The following is a 20,675-nucleotide window of genomic DNA, read 5'->3' as shown; positions in this document are numbered from 1 at the left end:
CATTTTCTGCAAACAACAGGTTTACTTTACATTAACAGTCCCGATGTTGGGGTTTTACAGAATGCTGTTCGCTATTAGAATTACAGGGATTTTGTAAATTTAACATAAATTGAAATTTCTATCAGAAGACAGTATATTTTTGGATCGAATTTTACTCGACAAGAATTTTAAATTTATTTAAAGCTTTGAATAGTAAATTTAAATCCATTATGTTCCAATATATGACTTTAACTTTATATGATTTTTAGAAAGCTGCGATTTAATTTTATTATTATTTCTTAGACAGACGACTTAGTTTTATGTATTCTGTACGTTAATTTTGAAGTCGAAAATGAACCACGCTCATGATGGCCAATTGTCGAAAATAACAATAGAATAATGCAAATCGTGGGGCACTACCATCATGTAAGCACCTCAAGTACCTTGGAACTATTCAAATTAGGCTGGATAGCAAAAGCAGATCGTTGTAAGCGTGCCACACAAGTTAAGGAAAAAAAATTTATTTTAGAAATTCTAACAGCTTAGTTAAAAAACACAAAGGAATTTTAATATTTGCTCATATATTTAAATTTATATTGGAAATGACAATATTGGTGTGTCGTACATTTAAAAAAAATTTATAAATATTTTAATAATTTGATCTAGTAGCTTACTATATACATATCAAATGCTTTTAAATTGTAATAATATTATCTTTTCACTATAAACTAACTAACTAACCTACAATTACAGGGTGAATGCGAATATATGATGCTGCTGAGCCGTCTAAACCAATTTGTGCATAAAATTTACTTAAAACCTATTCTTTGATTCCATTATCCTGTTCTTCATATTCCAACCACTAAACCGTGGCGATGAGCAGATAATCAAATTTTTACCACAGCGCTGGTCACAGTTGCAGTACAAGCCCGGTTTGCAATCGCTAGTTTTGCCATATCTGCGGCAAATCTCACCCTCACCGGTATAGCAGAGTGTGCGTGGCAGACAGAATTCAGTGTTGAAGTTTAACTCGAAACTGCCTGTAAAAATTGCAATGATATTAAAAATTTAATTTCAGGAAGTGAGAAATTATTCACAAAAGACAACAACATACCATGCATGCAATTTTCTGGATATACATTTTGGGGACCGCAATCAACGATTTGATTGAAGGAGGGGCTTTAAAAATTTAAAAGAATTAAACGAAATGAAAATCATAAATCAGAATAACTCAATACTCACATTCCCTGCGCTTCATGTTGCCGCAAAACCACCACCAGAATGAACGACAAGCTGAGCTTGGTGATCCAACCGACATGTGTGCGTCTACTGTGATAAGAAGCCATTCTCAAATAATATTACTAAAAACACTTTTAAATTTTTAGCTCTATATTTTGTTCTGCCTCCTACGCCGTTAATACTTTCGATGATTTTTCCTCCACGCAGCATATCCTTTTATAGCTATCTCGCTACTGCTTTTCGCTCCCTCACATCCTTGATTATTAATTTATGCAATTTTCTAATTATTTATTCAAAATTATGCTTTTGAATAATTCAATCAGCCTTGACTTTCTATCACAAACAGTTTTTTGTTTTGTCGCCATACTTTCATTGTCATCTTATTCTTGACCGCTACTTATTGCCCAATGAAGTGGAAGACATGAATTTATGCGTAGGCAATCAAGGAGAGACTGCTGTAGGTCAATGGTGTGTATTATAGAATGAAAATTTATTATGATGAACAATTGCTGCTATATTTTGAAAGGGATGAAATTTATTTCAATGCAAAGATTTTTCTTCAAGTCAAATTAAATTTAATTGGGTCATAATTTCAAGATTTATTAATTTTGGGCTCTATTAATATATGAGCTAATACTGCTGCAACATATTGATGTTCTTTTAATGAAAAATAAATACTATATCAATACCAATACCGATAACAATCCCAGTATCAGTAGAAATACCAATATCAACATCAGTACCAATAACAATACCATTACCAATACCAATATCAATATCAATATCAATACCAATAGCAATAACAATACCAGTATCAGTACCAGTACCAGTACTAGTACAAATACCAATACCATTATCAGTAGTAATCTACCATCAATACCTACTCCATTAACCTAGCCCCATTACCGATTAAGACATCAAATTATTATTCAATAATTCATATACAAATTTAAATTCTTCAAATAATACTAAAATAAATACTCACACCCTCGCTATAACAGACAACCGCTACTAACGGTTAATAATTTCATTAAACGCCTTATTGCTTTGGAATGCATAATTAATTTACCTTTCATAAATTTGAATTAATTTAATTTAAACCACAAACTAGAGACCCATGTCCAGCTATAAAAGGATATGTTAGCTCAAAGGACAGCCATTAAAAGCTTCGTCAGCCTTTATGAAAATGCATCAAGAGATAATAAGAATTGATAAGAACTAGCGTAGTGTAAAAGTTCTTGTATTGTAGTCGCTGAAGAGCCTATGATGTCTCCCAGTATTAATGCACATTCGCATATCTACTGGATGTCTAAGCTGAGTTGGCTGCTGGTATTCATGTTGGTTTTCTTGCACAGCACCACACACGGATTGTAAGTATAATTATTTTATTTACTATTTGTAATTAGTAAAAAAATAGTTACTTTAAAAATTCAAGACCAGGTTTTAAGCTTTCGGATTGTATCCTCAGCTATTCAGAGGATCCCAATGATTGTAAAGTTGGTGAGTCAAACTTAAATTTTTTAATTGTTGAATGTTGTTAATCGTTAGTATTTAAATAGTCTTAGTTAAAATATATGATGCTCTGAGCCGTTGGTAACAACAAGATATTACATACATTAATCAAATAAATATAAATGTTTGCAGCAAGAATATCTTTGTAAGTTTTTTATACTCATTAAGTCTTTAACGCAAACTTAGCAAATTATATTTGTTAGAGAACCATTTGAAATATTCTGTCTTGGTCCGTAGTCCAAGTTCTGATCTTTCTAGAGTATATTACCATACCAATGTCGGCTGTAAGCTTACTCTAAAATATATAAATATACGTAGCTAAAGCGGCTTTTCTCTAATATTTCAATAACTTCGACCCAAAGTAGAATTTTGTCCTATGCAGCAAACATAGTTATCTGCAGTAGAGATGAACCTTAGCTGTTAGCAAACTTTCATGAACCCGAAGTTTTGAGTTTCTCTTAGAGTAAAGGAATGCTAAGTAAACTATTTAATTTGTATTGTGCTCTGACCTTTGCTCTGGAGTGAGAGTTCTAGTTAGCGGAAATCTGTAACAAAAACCTTTGTGATCGATTGATCGTTCAAAATAGATGACTATCAAAGGACTTTCCCTGTTCTGAATCCGGAGAATTTTGTTTACAATGCAAATTGTTGCAAGATTCCGATAGGTCCTGAGCACATAATAAAGACCAGTCTCTTGAAGCAGGATCCTCAATAATCAGCGCTTTACGGATCTTTCATTCTCATAAGCCCGCTCAGACGCTAAAACTCAAAACGACTTGAATCCGACTATACTCTACTGAGTACTCTTAGCATTATACTTGAACTGTAAAGCGATTCCTTTTTGGTGAAATTTGTATTCCTCGCCACACAGCGTCCGGAAGTCTGTTGGTGAGAATTATATTTCGGCATTCCAAAATTCGAAATGGTGCGTCACACAAGTCAATCCAATAAATTATGGGTTCAAAGCAACAACTGTTCTAGAAAACAGAACACATTTATAACGCTAATGTTCTGCACTTCCTTAGAAATGTTCCCTACACATTCAAAGGCACACATATTAAGAGATGACAAACTTGAGTGCGAAGTCTGTCCGTCCAAATGACTTCTAAAGACATGTCATTAAGGCCTAAAATCATTTACAACACAAAGGTGCAACATGCGCTCTACTTGCAACAGTTTGCCTTTTTGCTTGCCGCACATGAACTGAAATAAATTTGTGACCTCTGGCCGCCGCGGCAGTTAAGCGAGGCAGCGCCGCTTGGCTGCCAGGTAACCCAAATGTCAACAAAACAACAACAAGAAAGAGAAGAAGAAGTTTTGGGAAAACTAATGGCGGTGACGACATGTCATAATTGTTGTTTGCACGTGTTGCACATACCGAAAAATCCATTCCGAATGCCATGACGTGGAATCAAACGTGCAGCACAATTGAGGTGAACTCATGTATGTTTTTATTGTTGTTGTTGCTGTGCGGTGTGACAAATAGGAAAATCCAAATAAAATTCAAAACGCGTTGGGAAATACATACAAACCGAAGCGACGAGCGTATGAATGAACGAGCGCTTGAATGGGAGTGTTGTTTCAGTGTTGTTATTGCATTGGGGTGAATGGCGTAGTGGTGTCGTAGAGCGTTTACACACAAGTAACTGCAAGTAATTGACGTGAGAATCCAACTAAACGGCATAATGGCAAACAAAGCATAGTTGCAGCGGCAAGAAGAAGATAAAACTCGAAAATAATAAGAAAATATTATTTGGTGGTTAAAATGTTGCGAAAACTTTTTTGCTAAGAAGCGGTTTCATACACGCCTTCCAATTGTACGTTTGCACCGAGCGGCAGGTAGAGCCGTTTCTTGTTATATTAGCAAAATATAGTACAGTATAAAAATAGTATAGTTAAAATAATCTAAAGTTAAATGTAATTATGTACACCAATAACAGTAAGGAACTATATACATATGTATGCCAGTGCAAATGGCAACAAGTTAACAAGTGTCCACCAGTTAAAGTAAAATTTCAGGAATGCAGCGCATGTGCGACCGCAAACACAGCTGCTTATAAAAAGCGCAGATACCATAATCGATTAAAAAGCCGGCACATTGGACCAGTCGTATTCTCGTTGTAGGTTTAGTAATGATATTCAACAACCAGAGGTGGTCATGCCAGAAATATTTCTTAACCGTTACATGCAGCAAACGCCGGAAATAAGGAAGGAATAAATTCGTGGATCTAAGAAAGTGCATACTTCGAAGATCTAAGGAGGATAAGAAGTGGTTAGAGAAGAGAGGAGGAAAACGTTGCTTACTCTTACTGCCCAGTTTAACAAGTGCAGCGACAAAGTACGCGCTAGCAGTCGCACTTTAACCCATGAAGCCAACATTTTAGATGTGCTGGCAATGTTCCAGAGCCACATTAACAATGTTGTTGGAAATTAATTATAAGACATAAAATACAAATGCGTTGCGCCTTTCTCTTTCGTTGCCATTATCAAGTTTTAACTGCTAATAGTATTTACTCATCCATATTACGGTTATTATCTGTTGCGTCATATGTGCTGGAATGTGCTTACGCAGCAGAAGAAGCTCCAGCAAATGAGCGAAGATGGCTTGTGATGAGAGAAGATGATTTCTAAAGCTTGCTATTTTGTATTGAATCACCTTGTATCTCATATATTTGTATGCGACTAAACAAAGTCTATAATTTCATAAAGTAGTTAAGCTGATTACTACCGCTTATTAAATTTTATCGAAAGATTCTCTGAGTATGCGTACAAGACGATGATTATAATTAATTTTATATAAATTTCTATACACGCATATATGTTGAAATTGATCTGTTCCCAGTAGGCGAGCTCTACTTCAACGTTTAAATTGGAGTATAACATTTATATTGGCACATTTGAAGATTTTTTGTTTGGACTGAATAATAACTGAAGTAGAAAATTCAGTAAAAGCAGCAGAAGGATCAATTATTAGATGTTACCATGACTTAAATGATCGACGAAGTTCATCAAATGATATAGAATTATCTTCTGGGATTGGAATTGAAAAATAATACATTAATATCCACTGAATGGCTGAAGCACGTTATATAAATCTTTTACTCATAAATTCAAATTCAAATTTTTTAAATGGACATATAAGTATATTCTGCGATTTGGTCCAAAGTAGTTAATAATTTTCAGAAAAGTAGAAGAAAAGTATATATCGTCCTTCTGTAAAGGGTCTTATATCATATGTTCTCTTGTAAGTTCGTTTCTTAAGTCTTCTGTTTACGAAATATGCAAGAAGACCATACTTTGGATTATTGCCCGGCAGCATTATATGAAGTTATTCGGAAGTATATTAATACATCAATAAAATTTGTATTGCCAACCTGCTATGCGAAATTAATTAATATCTCATATAACGACCTGCAATTATTGGCGTGTGAAACTACAACTCGTCGCAATTAATAATTGCCTGGTAATTTGGAAAAACAAGCGGACCACACAACACGAAATGCGATGGCGACAGAAATCAGCAAAAAAGTCAGAAAACAGCTGAAACTAATAATTTCATATGCAGACAGTGTGCCTTGGGGGCAGTTGACACTTGCCAGAAACGAGGACATAAATGTGCATACGAAATGCGTTTAATTAACGCGCGGACTGCCACTGGCTTTCACGCTGCGTCTGCGCACACACACAAAGGTGGCGCAGTGGGTCGTTCGCGCGCTTAATGAGTTAATATTATTGATTTTGTGACAGGCAGGTGAGATAAATATGAAATGCTTGTAAAATGTGCGTTTGTTTATGTAATATAACTGTACAGAAGTGTAAATATATAAAGAAATTAGATAACTTCTCAAACGCTTTAGAATATGTTCTGCAATTAATCTGCTAAAAGCAGCCATTAATTTGAAAATTGAAATATTTTAACACAATTATCAGCTGTATTTTACCATATATGCGTTTGACATAATAAATAACCGTTAACTGTTGTGAGCGCTTGAAACTCAATAAACAAATGCCTAATCGCTGCACTTTGCTTTGTAGATTTTTGTCTACAATGTAGATTTGTATGGCTTTAAATTGCCACAGTGGCGCATAAATTCTCGCATTGCGTTGGTTGTTGTTCCTAAACCAGTTGCTATTGTTGTTGTCATTTGGTATGCTGTTACAGTGTAGTTTTGCGTAGGCAGCGCGCACAGTGCCGCCAAAGCCACGTTAATATTCATGTAAAATGGTGCAGAAACAAAAAACAAATAAAAAAATTTAAAATTTAAAATGAAAATATGCGAAAATCAAAGCAGGAAAAACAAAAACAAATAGTAAATTGTATAAAATCATTTAACAAGTGTGTAGATAAATGAACATATAAAAATAATAAAATATGCCAATAAAATCGTATGGTCCATTCATTGCAGTGAAACAAGTGTTGTATATTTTTGATCTGGTTTTCGTTGTTGTTGTTATTATTGACACAACGACAAGTATATTGTTCGCCTGCAGTGTGTTCGTGTGTGAGTTTATGTTGTGGCACCAACATTTTTTCTGCGCCAACCTACGCCAAATCTCGTTGTTTTCACTGATTTTCGTTGTTACAACTTTTGCGAAACGCCTACTATCTGCTTGCTGTTGTTGTTATTGCTTGTCAGCGCATTACAAGTTGTCTAATTTATTTTTATAGCTAATCTTGCGAATTTTTCATTTGTAATCAGGATGTCATTGAATCGCAAAATAAAATCAACCTGAGGTTTTAAGTTACACTCAGTAGCGGTGCAGAGATGGTAGTCAACATGGTAATTCAGTTGAAATTTGAATTGAGCATGTTAGAATTAATTTGGAATATATATTGATGCAAATAAATTAATTTTTTCGCACATTCTTGTTAATGCTATAATAATTAAAAGGGCTTCAAGTTAGAAGTAACTCAGAGTGCCGTTAGGGGTAAAGTCAAGTGAAGTCAACTTTCAAGCTTTCAGACTACAACCACGCCCTCTTCTAATATAACTACAATTTGAACTACGGCATATAATATTGCAAATACAGTTTAGATATCATCTAAAAATGATCGATTTCTGATTAACCTTCTCAAATATATTATAACTTAAGAGAACGCTGACTAAAATGTTGCCTACATTTGGGGTGAAATTACTTTTCTAACCGAATTATTACGGGTTCAACATCTCTCGACATGATATTGGACCAAACTATTTTTTTTAGGAGATTGAGTCGTAAGTAAAAAGTAATTTATCTGTTTTTTTTATTACACACCTTTCTGAAAATTAGTTGTATTTTAAACGAGGTTTTAGCAGAGCAATGAATGACCACTTAAATGTTTTCTTAGTATGGTTAATGGCTATTGTAATTTTATATTCAAAAGACAAAATGTTGCCTGAACCGACATTTTTCATATTTTATATTTCTCGCAAAATTAAGAAATGTCTTTTTATACGATTAAATAAAGACCATATTTTCTTGTAGTAGTTGTATTCGTTGATTTAGAAATATAATAGGTATTCGGATAATAAAGAATTAGACTATCAACAGTTAGTCATGTATTGAATATAACAGTAAATTAACGCTGCCATTAAATAACTAATATTCTCGCATAAAACCAAAATATAAAAGAAGTACTGTTTACAAACATATCTGTTGCATGAGACTATACAATGGAGTATAAATAAGGTGCGACGGGTATTAGCCCATTTCGTGCATGCTACCACAACAAAATCAATTCCCAGAGAAATTTCTCAACGAAAAACGTGTGAGCAGCGGTTTTGCGGTAGAAATATTTTGTATATATGCATATGTGAATGTGTTTGTGTGTGCGGTTAAAACTGTAAGTAAAACTTAGCAACCAGTTAGCTCATCTGAAGAGCCGTTAAACCGCAAAATATGCCGGAAGTGTCCCTCTCACCACAGCTATCCCAGCGCTGGAAAAAGTAAAAAAGTGAAGCCAAAAATAAAATTCCAACGAAAGTTTGAACATAAAATGCGATGAGGTGCAACATTTTCTAATCTTCAAGAAGACGAACCAAGCAAGTTCGTCGCGCTGTCCAAACGGGCTGCGGCAGGCTAGCCGTACCAATTGAAGATGCCAATGAGCATAACTCAACAAAATGATTTTCAATATTCCAAAGCCGCAGCTTGCATTTGTGTCGAATGCAGTTAGCTCTGCGAATTATGGCCAGCGAGTGTAGTGCGGTGGGTGGGATGGGTGTTATGGATGCAACGTGCTTCAACTTTTCCACATTGTTGGTTGGCTGGCCTATCGGCGAACCCATCATCGACTTGTTTGCGCGCGCAGCAGGTGATCGTTCGATTGTGCTTTTCGAACTTCTTTGCGTTCTCTTTTTAGATTTAATCGTTGTTGCAGTGAAAGTGAAAATGTGCGCAAACAACTGACCTCTGGCCCATGCGACATGGGTGCATAAATTACAATAGTCTCTGGATCGATTGATGTTGGCAGGAAACTTTTGCTTCGTCGATTTTCGCAAATAAACGCGTTCATTGATTGTTCGTTAGAAGAATCGGAGATTTTAGTAGGATTTTTTTTTTATTTAATTGGTATATTATGGTATTATTAATTTACGGGATTACGGGAGGAGGGGAAAAGTGTTTTGATAAGATCAGTCAATAGGGAGAAGGGAGTTAGATGGATAATTTTCACTGGACACACAAAAGTGTGGTTATCATCTCATGGGGGACTCCTCATATAATGGAATTTCAATATGCCGACGGACAGAACGAATTTGCGCAATATACCCCGAGTAATAAAGGAAATTTGAAAATTGAGTGGATATCCTAAATAATCTATTTATTATTTTTTAAGAATGCTAGCTTAAAAGTCATGGACCCAATCCAATATTATAATTGTTATAATATAAAAAAGAATCTTAAAACTTTGTAGTTATTTTATAGTGAAGTTACTAAGTAGAAAGCTGTCCTATATTGGAACTTACCAGCTATCAGGAAATCCTGTGGAGCCTCTTCAAAGAAGTCAAAGAAAATAACTGATCTGTTCCCATTGAACTGCCAACTAATTTTAAATGTGAAATTATTACGATAATGATGCATTTTAAATGTCATTCAACTGACTTTGAAGCTAACACTATTCGCCACAAACAAGATTCATGACATTAACATGCAACAAGTATGTCACGAAATGTCACTGCTGTGTCAATAAACCAAATTCTGCTTACGATAGGAAAGTTTTCGCAAACTCTAACTGTATATAAATACAAATAGAGTGTCTTTTGTAGAGTTATAGATATTTCTTCGGGTGTAGTTGAAAGCCAGTCACAGTAAAGGAGACACCAGTGGATGTAGCAGTTATTCTAAATGTAGTTTGTCCACTTAAGTACGAACTTGAATTGAACACCATATTATATAAATTTCATTAATTTTAATTTTTAACTTAAAACAAATTTTTATAACTATTTTCATATAAAAATTAACTCCAACATGAAGAAGACAACTTTAGTGGCAAATTGTGTTGCACATACACTTAAAGTTGTCACATGCAAGACGATAACAAAGCAAAAACAGGAAGAACAAAAAGCGCTCGAATCCTGCATAAAAGTTGCTTTTACAAAAAGGAAGAAATCAATAAATTTCTCATATTGCAGCATGAAATTACGATTATGATTGACAGCAACGTTGCAACTGTGTGGCTGTAGCGCGCCGCCGTGACTTATTTGATGCCTTTTCCTTACTAGCTGCTACCACTTATGATTCGTGCAACCCCATTTTGGCTCATCAATCAAACAATACTGACTGTCTGTCCGCGCCGCCATAAATGCGCCATGCAACATGATATTGCCGCCTGGCATGAGCATGCAAAAAAGTGGCGCGTTCAGCCGCGTACATGTGTTTTGGTGCGCCATCGTCGCCTGGCATCGTTTAGTGGCGTTTCTGTTTGTGCAACATGACAGCGTGGCAACAACGTGCGCCTAATAACTGCAACATTTGTAAACATCGCTGCCAACATGTATATGTACATTCATAACTAAGATGATATTTCCGTCTGTCTTTGCTTGCCACAAGCTTAACAGTCATATATGTGTATTGACAGTCCCATCGATTGAACCATTCAGCAAAACTTCGTGGCTCGATCGCATTGCCTTACTCGACGCTTAATCTAGAAAAAAAAAAAAAACACTTGTCGCTGCTGTCTGCTGCCGTGGGGCATGCAACGTTCGCTGTTGAATGCACAATTTTTAGGTTACCAACGTCTGTCCGTTTACATCGTGTCCTGCTATTGCCGCTATAGAATGAATATTTAGCATCGAGCGGGATCACTGGAACAGATATTTAAGTAATTTTGAATAATTCAGCATTAATCATAGATTTGTAGTTGTTCATCACTCTGTTTGTGCTTGATGAGGATATTATTTAATATTTTAATTTCAATATCGACAATAAAAATATTTTCTATATTGGTGAGACTTGGATATACTGAGCTCAAAGTCATATTGACACAAGATATGTAAATACTATGGAAGTTTCCAAAATTTATCACTACACCCAACACATGATCAGTAATTTGCAAATTTACAACGGCTTTCTTATGTCGGATTAAAATCAACGCGGGGCAAACGCGATTAATGACACGATTAACGACAGTTCGTAATTAATCGTGTGCAGATCAATGCATGAAAAGCGCTTATATAACCAACAACAACAACATAGCTAAGTATATATGGTAGTGTATAAAATTTATTTGTGAGCAAGTACTGGCACGTTGCACATGTGAACGCCTACACTTCGAACTGTTCCTTTTTTTTAATGTAAAATGCACAGTAGATGTTGTTGTTGTTGTTTTATAGTTTTCAAATTGTATCCGTGATTTGTTGCAACATAAGCGAACAGACAGAACAGCGCGTGATCCAGTGCAACACTGTGGAGGTAATTACAAAAGTCAAATGTAATGGCGTTGAGCAGCATTGACATGTTGCAAGTGCTGCTATGCTGTTGTGGCAAGAAAAATAAACACTTACAGTTCAGAGTTTCGACTCAAAAAAAAAAAAAAATTAACAGACACTTTTCAAACGAATGCGTATTAAGTAAATGAATTTCATCAACCACAACAACGGCAGGAGCCGTGTACAAGTGGCTCTCAAGTGCTGCTGAACGGCTGAAGGCGCGCAAATATTTCAAATGTTAAAATTAAAATTAAAAAATAAACAAAATTGTACAAATTGCTTAATTACATAAACGTTCCGTTGCATTTCTCATTTGTTGGTGCTTTGGTATCCCTCATCATTTTGCAAGCATTAATGGCAACTACAGCATTTTACGAAAGTTGGTGTGTTTGTCGGCGCGCACTCACCGGCGACCTATAAAATCGCACATCACCCGCTCAACTAAATTTTATTGCCATTTAATGGGCATCGGTTGCCTCCGCCAATTTTTATTGGCATTTGTGCAACACTAATTGCACTTTGCGCGGCAAATCGCTGAATTCTCTTAATTTTATTGCGTTTAAGCAAATTGATTTCTTTCTGCATTACACTGTTGGGTAATTGCGGTAAGTTTCACGATTTTTGGGTGAATTTTGCGACCTTTGGGATTAATTCAACACATTTAAACAATTTTCGGTTTTTGTTGAAAAGCAATTGTGCTTTCGGTATTTAAAATATTGTTATATAGGTACATACAATACAGCTCAATCACTTGTTTGAGCTTGTCTAGTTTGTAAATAGGTTTAAGTTTTTATTAGTTATTGTTAGGCTTAAAAAAAGCAGATCCGATAAATAAAGAAATATTGAAAAAAATATATAGGTACATAGACTGAATAAATAATTATTTGTGGTAGTCTCAGGAAGCAGTCCATTGCGATTGATCGGACCATAGGGAATGGTCATTGTGATTTCGCGAAGCATCTCAACTGCAATAAGGAGTATCCAAATGAAAAATAATTAAATAAAATATGACATCGGCTGCTGAGCAAAAACTGGAGAGTTTCTAATGGTTGACCATATCATGTGAAAGCTGCCTAATTGTCATTGCAACCCACAGAAAATATTTACATTAACGTTTTATCTTCATAATGTCCGCTCTCAACCTACGATTTAGCCTAAGCTAATATCATCCGAGGGATCACACACACAAGCGTGTCAAAATCAACAAACTTGCTGAGAGAAAAAGAATCATTTCCTTCCTTTTCGCATGTAAATGCTTGTCACCGGTGCTGCCCACGAGCTATAAATATCAGCAATGGCTTCTCGAGTTTCATGCGACCACGGCCAGCTACAGCCACATCCCGTCGCGCTGCTCGCTCTAAACGCTGACAATACATGTCGCATGTTGTTGCATGCCGCATGTTGCACGTTACTTGTCACGTTGCTGTCGTACTCCTGACATTTTTGCGCCCATATGTAGCGCATACGCATTGAAAATCAAATACTTTTACTTATTTTCACCATAATGTTGCACCTCTCCATGCCCGGTGAACATTTTTGTATGTGTGTGGGCAAGCTTTCCTTCGACTTGCACCAATGTGGCAGACATGACAGTTTGCCGCGTTGTTATCTTCGTTTATTGTTGTTAGAATGTTGCTGTTGTTATTGTGATTTAGTTTGTTTTTTCTTTTGTGTTGACAGCTGAAAATTGGCAATTGTTTATTGTGGCGTAACTTCTTATGCGGCGTCACCTTACGTGTGGGCCTCTAAGTAAACAGGGTATTCTAACCAAATTGAGACTATACAATTACTCAGAGATCGAAGTGAGTTGTAATGATGTGGTATTGCTACTCTAAGTAATCATGTCTCATTGCGAAGAAGGGTTCTATAATTGTTATATCGAGAACATCGAATTTTATTTTTTTAAATCAGATCTTGTGGTAATCAGAGGAAATACTTTTTACAATTTGGCTAGCTTTTCTGACATTATTTTTAGTTCAGACGTCAATAAATGTCAAAATTAATAAATTAATATCATTTGAAAATATAAAGTTTCTAGCTTGTGATAATTTCTTGAATAAATTCATTAAAATCGGAGAATGATGAATCCTCAAATTCGCTTGTTAAATTATATTCCATCAAAATTATTTAAAAACACTTTCTGTCAATTTATAACAAATAATAATAAATAGTCTTTATTCCTAAATTTATATTCTCTCATTAATTATTATCATAATTAATAAAAACTTTCAAAGCTTACCGACAGCGCTTGTCAAGACGCCCTCACGACACATGATGATATAAATAAAAGATATTCATCGATAAAAGCTATATAATAATTATAAAAAAATTATATTTAAATTTAAATTATTAAAAAAAATAGAAAGCTTTTTAGCTAACGCCCCTAAAGTAACACCTACGTAATATCTCTTATAAGGAAATAAATTAGCGTTCGCCGCGTGTCTTTTGCGTGGCGCAAACAACGCACTGTTGAGTTGCGAATAAATGTGTGAATAATTATTTAAAAAATAAAATACAAACAATTACACAGCATCGTAAACACCCATTGCACAATTAACCAGTCGCACCTGCTGATGTTAACATGAAATCGGAGAAACTTTATATGAGAGAATGGTAAATGTTGCTGTGTTTATATGGATACGCACATTTTCTTACAATAACAAGTTTACGAGTAGGTCAAATTTTACGAAACATAACACGATAATGGTGAATAATAAATTGTTGAAAATATCATATTATTAAGATTTCTCTGAAGTATACCTACACTAAAAACTACCTCACAAATATCCAAATAATCAGTGGACTAGTATTTTCCATACAGGCAACTGAGGTTTCATCATCAGCATTTGGTCCCAAATGTACCAAGTCCATACTAGTTTAAAACAGTTACATTATTTGTTTCATTCAGATTGAAGGAGATCAGCTATGAGCAGCCGATGAGACTTTCGTGTGTCAGAGTGAAGATTAAGTAATTTTAGGGGGTGTGATATATAAAAATGTGGTAAGAAGAGTTGTATCAATTTAGTGTAGTCCTCATAGTAACTCCCTATATCAAAATAGTGATAGCATTAGCCTCTTATAAAATATGATGTATCCCAAATTAAAAGAAGATTGGTATCGTGTATCTATAAAAATTCCAGAAGAAGTAAATATGAACAACAACCACGAAGTGTCCTCCCCGATGGAGTTGTGACTTCTACTACTGTTTCAAGAAGGTCTAGTCTCGTTATCGGACCAGAACGCCAAAACGTCATTGGACATGTAATTTGGAATTAGTAATAGCATATTCATCGACTAATGGAACTTGGACGTAATTAGAGAATTGAACTGTGTGCAGCACTCATATTCACAAAGACATCATGAGGAATATTACTTCAAAAGAGAAAACTTTAATCTTATTTGTTTTCTAAGTTCAGTAAATTTAATTCATATTTATTTACATTTTGTTTTATTATTTGTATATTTCCAATTTTGTTTTACCTGCCGGTGGTCAATAAACGCCGACTTTTATTTACTTTGCCAAAAGTGCCAAAAAAAAAGTGTAATAAGGTATGTATTAATGGACCCAACTGCGGTGATTTTAATGATAGCAGTTTGTTTTCAATTCACATTATCTGTTTTTGTTTGTATTCTTTTTTCTTTTCCATTATACACTTCCTTTAGTTTGACGCAAACAAAACAAAACGGAATTTTCAAATCATTTGAATATTCAAATCTAAAGGTGCACTGACTCATGCCCATGCCCATTTTGTGGCAACATTTCCTTGTTCATTGCATACACCTGCTAAAGCAACAACAATAACAACGGTGACTAGTATTTATAGAATTGTTGCTATTGTTGTTGCCGCCGCTGCTCATTTGAGCGCTTTAATTGCATTTTATGTCACTGATAAACCCGAGACAAAGACTGTCAAACAAACGGACAATCAAAGCGGTGGCTCGACGGAGCTGCGGACGGACTGCATTGCGTTGCGTGGAGTAGGTATCAGGTGTATTTGCCGCAATTATATAAATGCTTTATATAACATGTGCATACAGCAATAGACTTTTGTGACGGAAAAATACTACCGAAATAAAAAAACAACCAACAAAAACAACTGCGATGCCGCTATAAAGATAAATGAAATAGAGAAATACGGCACTCAGCTGAAGTTTGAATAAAATTGTCGATCAGCGGCAAAGCAACGGTGCACACCACCACTTCAGAGCCCCCGCTCTACCCTTTGCAACTCATCATCAGAGTCACCTGTCAGCATCTCACGGCCAGCGAGTGTCAACGTCAATATGTTACGGAAATTCTAGCAGCGCTTGACATTTGCGACAGTCAGCGAATACAACAAGAACAATAACAACAGCAACAATATGGCTACCATTAGTCCGATTGGCGTACGGGAACAGCGCGGTGACATCTCCAGGCGCAATATGCTTTAGGAATATTTTTGTCAGGTTGCTGCTGGTGCATCCATCGCAGCAGCCGAATCAACTTGGTTGTACGTGTGGGTTTATTTGCTTGCACCTTTTATGTCGCAGCTCACCATTTCGTGTGAGCCGCTGTGCGAGCAGATGCAAATTACAGCAGCGGCACAGAGCTTTCGCATTTTGGCTTCGGCTTTTGCTCTGCATGAGTTCAATTTCAAGGAATAATTGAATGAGCGACATTTGCTATTTGGTTTGGGGCAATTGGTGGACATGAATAGCTCTGTGTATTAAGAATTACACTGTGCGACAAAAGTGTGCGGTTTAATAAAGAATACATAGCACTGAACCAGTGTAGTCAGTAGTTACTTGTTCTATGCAATTCAATATTTGTCCGTGGTTTGTAATATAGCTATTTCAAGTTAAGTCAAAATCATATTTACATGATCTTCTGACCCGATTTCCTCCGTCTCGACAACTACAAATACTTTTTATTATTACTTATATATCTCTCTTTCAGTTGGATCAGTTGATACAATCTATGAGACTGTGGTTCCAAGAAGTTGAAATTGAGGAAAAGCCCTCTGTACCTCGAATACATTTATTCATTTAGATTGCATAGCCCAATGTCATTGAGATGTGTATCGTGGAAAAGATCAATTAAAAGGCTGTGTGTGTGATTTTGCAGCTACCGACGGAGAAGAAAATCCATGTTTAGAATTGCTTTAGAAAGTAGCTTTGACTTCCGTTTAACATTGTATACATCTAGTCAAAAAGTCAAATTCCAGAACGAGCTTCAGTCAGACCAATTTTGAGCTTTCGAAGAAAAACTAATCCCACAAATATTCTCAGTGTCGTTCACTGGAGGTGCAGGTGTTTATCTGGAAATTGAAAAACGATCGATAACATGTTCTTCAACGAACGACAGACGTCCAATACATTCCAATGATAGAGAGTCCAACTGCGACGACGAACTGCTACAACCACGAAATTATCGACAGCAATAATGCAAGCGAAATGAAATGAAAACAACAACAATTCTTGACAGAACTGGATTACACCACAAAGCCACGATGCACCTATGTGTGCTACAAAGTGTATTGAAGCAGTTTAGGTAGGCTTTCGGTGCAACTAAAAAATCAGTCTGGACTAATAAAAACTCACAACAGCTTTTAACTGTCGCTTACAACAACAATGTAACTCTTTTACATTTCAAATGGCTGTCACTAAGCGCTCGTGTCGCTTAGCATTGCATCAATTTTAGTGATACTCCCATTACGGCGGTCTAGTTGCCAATGGCAATGCAGATTGAAATGAAGTAGTCGAACAAGTGATCCCATTTTAATTGAAAACTGTTGTTGTTCGTTAAGCAACGAACACTTGACCTTAACGCTGGTCAATTTCTCAATTGGCGATGGTAACGTAGTTGCTTAAGGCAGAGCAACTAAAATTGAGGTGAACAAAAAATATTCATTTGTATGTGTGAGTGAAGATGTCAATGTTACTGTTGGGATCCGGCAGTGACAAATATCAGAATATAAAATAAATTTAATGACTTCAGCAGAAAATCTCGACTATATAATAAAAAATCAGTTACATGGTTATTATGTATGAGTCGGTGAAAAGCGGCATTGCAAAAGAAGCAATTAAAATCAAATTCAAATTAAAAACTGAATTTCAATTAATCTGTGACAAATTTTCGGAAAATTCATGTATGTCAGCCTATGGACTTCCTTTATAGTAAAAAGCAAACATTTTTATAAATATGAATTTTATTCCGATTAATAGAAACCAAGTTTTCTATATTTAATATAACCTTAATGAAAATCTTTAGCCTCTTCAGTGTGACATTAATAAACCAAAATAATGCAATTCAGATTAAATACAAGCTGTCCTAAATTATAAAAGGTCTACGACATTTGTCCCCAATACTCTAATAAAATATTGATAAATCTGGATGGACCTAGTTTTTAATTAAGGGCAATTAGAGAGGAAAATTTTGATTACAAATTTGATGGCTTACGGAGCTTAAGATTTATGGCCATTAGTGATCAAAATAGTACTCGAGAAATACTGAAAGAACCCTATTACTACTAAAGAAATCTGGTCTATATTCAATTCAAAAGTTGTTTCTTTTGAAGACTCTGACGAATATTTGTATTAAAAGGCTAATAACAACTGCATTCGGATATATTTGGTTCATATTGGATATCTTCCCTGGAGTATGTTTTTATACAAAAAATGTAGTTTTCCGAGTAGTAATTATGTCAACCTGCGACTAATTTCTTAATTATGGTCTTATTTAACCTGATTTTTTCATCTCTCCATGTAATATTTATACGTATGTGTACCATATAAATGAATATGTTCCTATTGGTCATTCCACTCAACGACTGTCATAAATTCTCATCTATTTGATTTATGCGGAAATGTATGAAAAAAAGGGACACGCAGATACGAATAAAAACTTATCAAGCAATGAATAGTGAGACAGATGTTGTGACAGTTACACATTTATAGTAATTCAAATGTTTATTTGTTTGTTTGTTGCATTTTTTATTTATGTATCTACCTTTGGAGCATTCATTCATGGGAGATTGTTGGCGAAACTCGTATCGGCAACATAGATACATATAAATACATGTCCGCCTGCATGTATGTATATACTGCCGATTATGTTGCACCTTTGCTCGACATTTGCAATTGATTCGTCGCTTTACCAGTTTTTGTTTTCTATTTGTTACACTTACTTCTATATATTTGTTTCCTTTGTTGCTCCGCCTTTGTATTAACTGTATTTAATGGTACATACTAGGTACTTGTATCTCCTCGGGCTTTATTGCCTGACTGCTGTAATTAATTTATATTCGTATAAATGCAATATTATTTGGTCGCATTTCCGTGGGCTGGCACTTGTTTATTTGCCGCATTACATATGTTGCATGCAACAACCCAGTTCGCGATCTACGTGCCTCTAATGCTCTCGCTGACGCTGACTCGTGTTTCGCTGGTATAAATTAAATTCTTATAACTTTTTATGCGCGATTTGAAAAATTCGTTCATATTTGTGTTGATTGCTCGACTTGACTTTATATGGTCTTAATTTATTTTAGTAGTTGCAGTTTTGCATTTTAGCATAATTGACAGCTGAATGAGAGGCGATTACAAAAAATAAAATAGTGTTAAATTATTTTGAAGTTAAGTATGTGTTATGTAAGTAATTTAATTTCAACAGAGTACAGGGAAATTCCTTACATAATTCTTCAAAACTGCTCCTGAAGTCTTCCATTATTTTAGGCCTTACTGGAATGAGGAAGCGTCTGAGCGAATAACTGAACAGTTAATCCTTTCATTAATCAAGCACTCACATAGGCAGGTAGCCTATGACTAGCGTACATTTATATTCTAAAATTCTTAAGACTTTAGCTGCGATTAATCAAAGCCAAGTTAGGGGTAACAACTGTAAATGTCAGTGTTGCTGCTGATTAAGTAATGGAGGAGTAGAATGATTGAACGATTGAATGAGAATGAGAGAAAGCTAGATGGGAAGCAATTAATTTTAGCCAAATTAAGCAAGTTACTTTAGAAGTTAGTAATAGTAAAAAACATTGTTAGGTAGGCAAAACAAATTTGTTGGTATAACGACTTGATAAGTACAGCAGTTATTACTTGAAAAAATTTTTTTGGAATCATATACAACTCCCGAATTTGTAAAATTAGTTTTTAAATATTTTGTGCCATTACAACGAAAACATCGAACCAGCCGAGAACCCGTAAAAAGATCTAACTCTGACAAACATATTCGGGGACCATCTTCGGTGGACCATAAGGACCATCCTCTCATTCACCTTTTTCATGAGATGCTCTAACGACGACAATAGTTCTACGACTCGCCAGTATGTAGTTCTGAAAAAATACGAAAAATCTTAAAATAAAATGTAATTATTTTATTACATTAAATAAATTCCTCTTTTGCAACATAATGCTAATATTGTATGCATTCACATGCACAAACAAATATTTGCAACATGTAACTACCAATCAATTCAATAGCCAAACAAATTATGCTTATGAAGCTAAATTTGCACAGTGATGAAGTGCTAAGGTTTTCTATTTTGACAGATACAAATGACAGCAGCAAAAAAAATTTTTACTTTTTTGTGCAAATTTTTAAACATGGAGTGCTAGTAATAACATAAGAATAAGGTATCTGTGTATGGTCATTGCGGTAATCTCGACTTGGCAAATTGTGGTGGCAAAAACGGTTGCAAAAATCTGATGATGCATTTCAATGCCAACACACCATAAAGAGTTCAATGATAATTATGTACTTGCTGTGGTAATAGCTTTTATGAATAATCATTATTGAAATTAATATTATGGGTACTTATGCATAAAAGTTTATTAGAAATGTGTTATTGGGGATAGTAAGGTTAATATATGTATATTGATAACAATATAAAGTAGTAGAAACAAGTGGAGACCTTTGTGGTTCGCAGTTCACCTTTGATGTTCAGTAGGTCGGGGGTTTATTTGAAACAATATTTAAAAGCTTTTAGAAAAAATTATAAATATAATTAACTAATCTGTTAGAAAAATTAATATGCGATATTCAAGAGA

The 20,675-nt window shown here is 35.0% G+C and overlaps 2 protein-coding genes across 8 annotated transcripts in view; both read right to left on the bottom strand.

Moving 5' to 3' along the window:
* The window catches only part of LOC105216122 (cadherin-99C), a 475,067-nt gene that overhangs the window by 100,872 nt on the left and 353,520 nt on the right, over positions 1–20,675 (bottom strand). The gene's annotated exons all lie outside the window — the stretch shown is intronic.
* LOC114804994 (uncharacterized) lies at positions 562–1,891 on the bottom strand. Its single transcript, XM_029045290.2, has 3 exons — positions 1,222–1,891; positions 1,094–1,158; positions 562–1,019 (listed from the first exon to the last, which is right to left on the bottom strand). The coding sequence occupies exons 1-3, from the start codon at positions 1,323–1,325 to the stop codon at positions 793–795; spliced, it is 396 nt and encodes a 131-aa protein (XP_028901123.2). The 5' UTR covers positions 1,326–1,891; the 3' UTR covers positions 562–792.

The sequence above is a fragment of the Zeugodacus cucurbitae genome, chromosome 2 (assembly GCF_028554725.1).
Source record: "Zeugodacus cucurbitae isolate PBARC_wt_2022May chromosome 2, idZeuCucr1.2, whole genome shotgun sequence".
In the NCBI taxonomy this organism is placed as follows: Eukaryota; Metazoa; Arthropoda; class Insecta; order Diptera; family Tephritidae; genus Zeugodacus; species Zeugodacus cucurbitae.
This window is presented reverse-complemented; position numbering and strand designations above follow the sequence as displayed.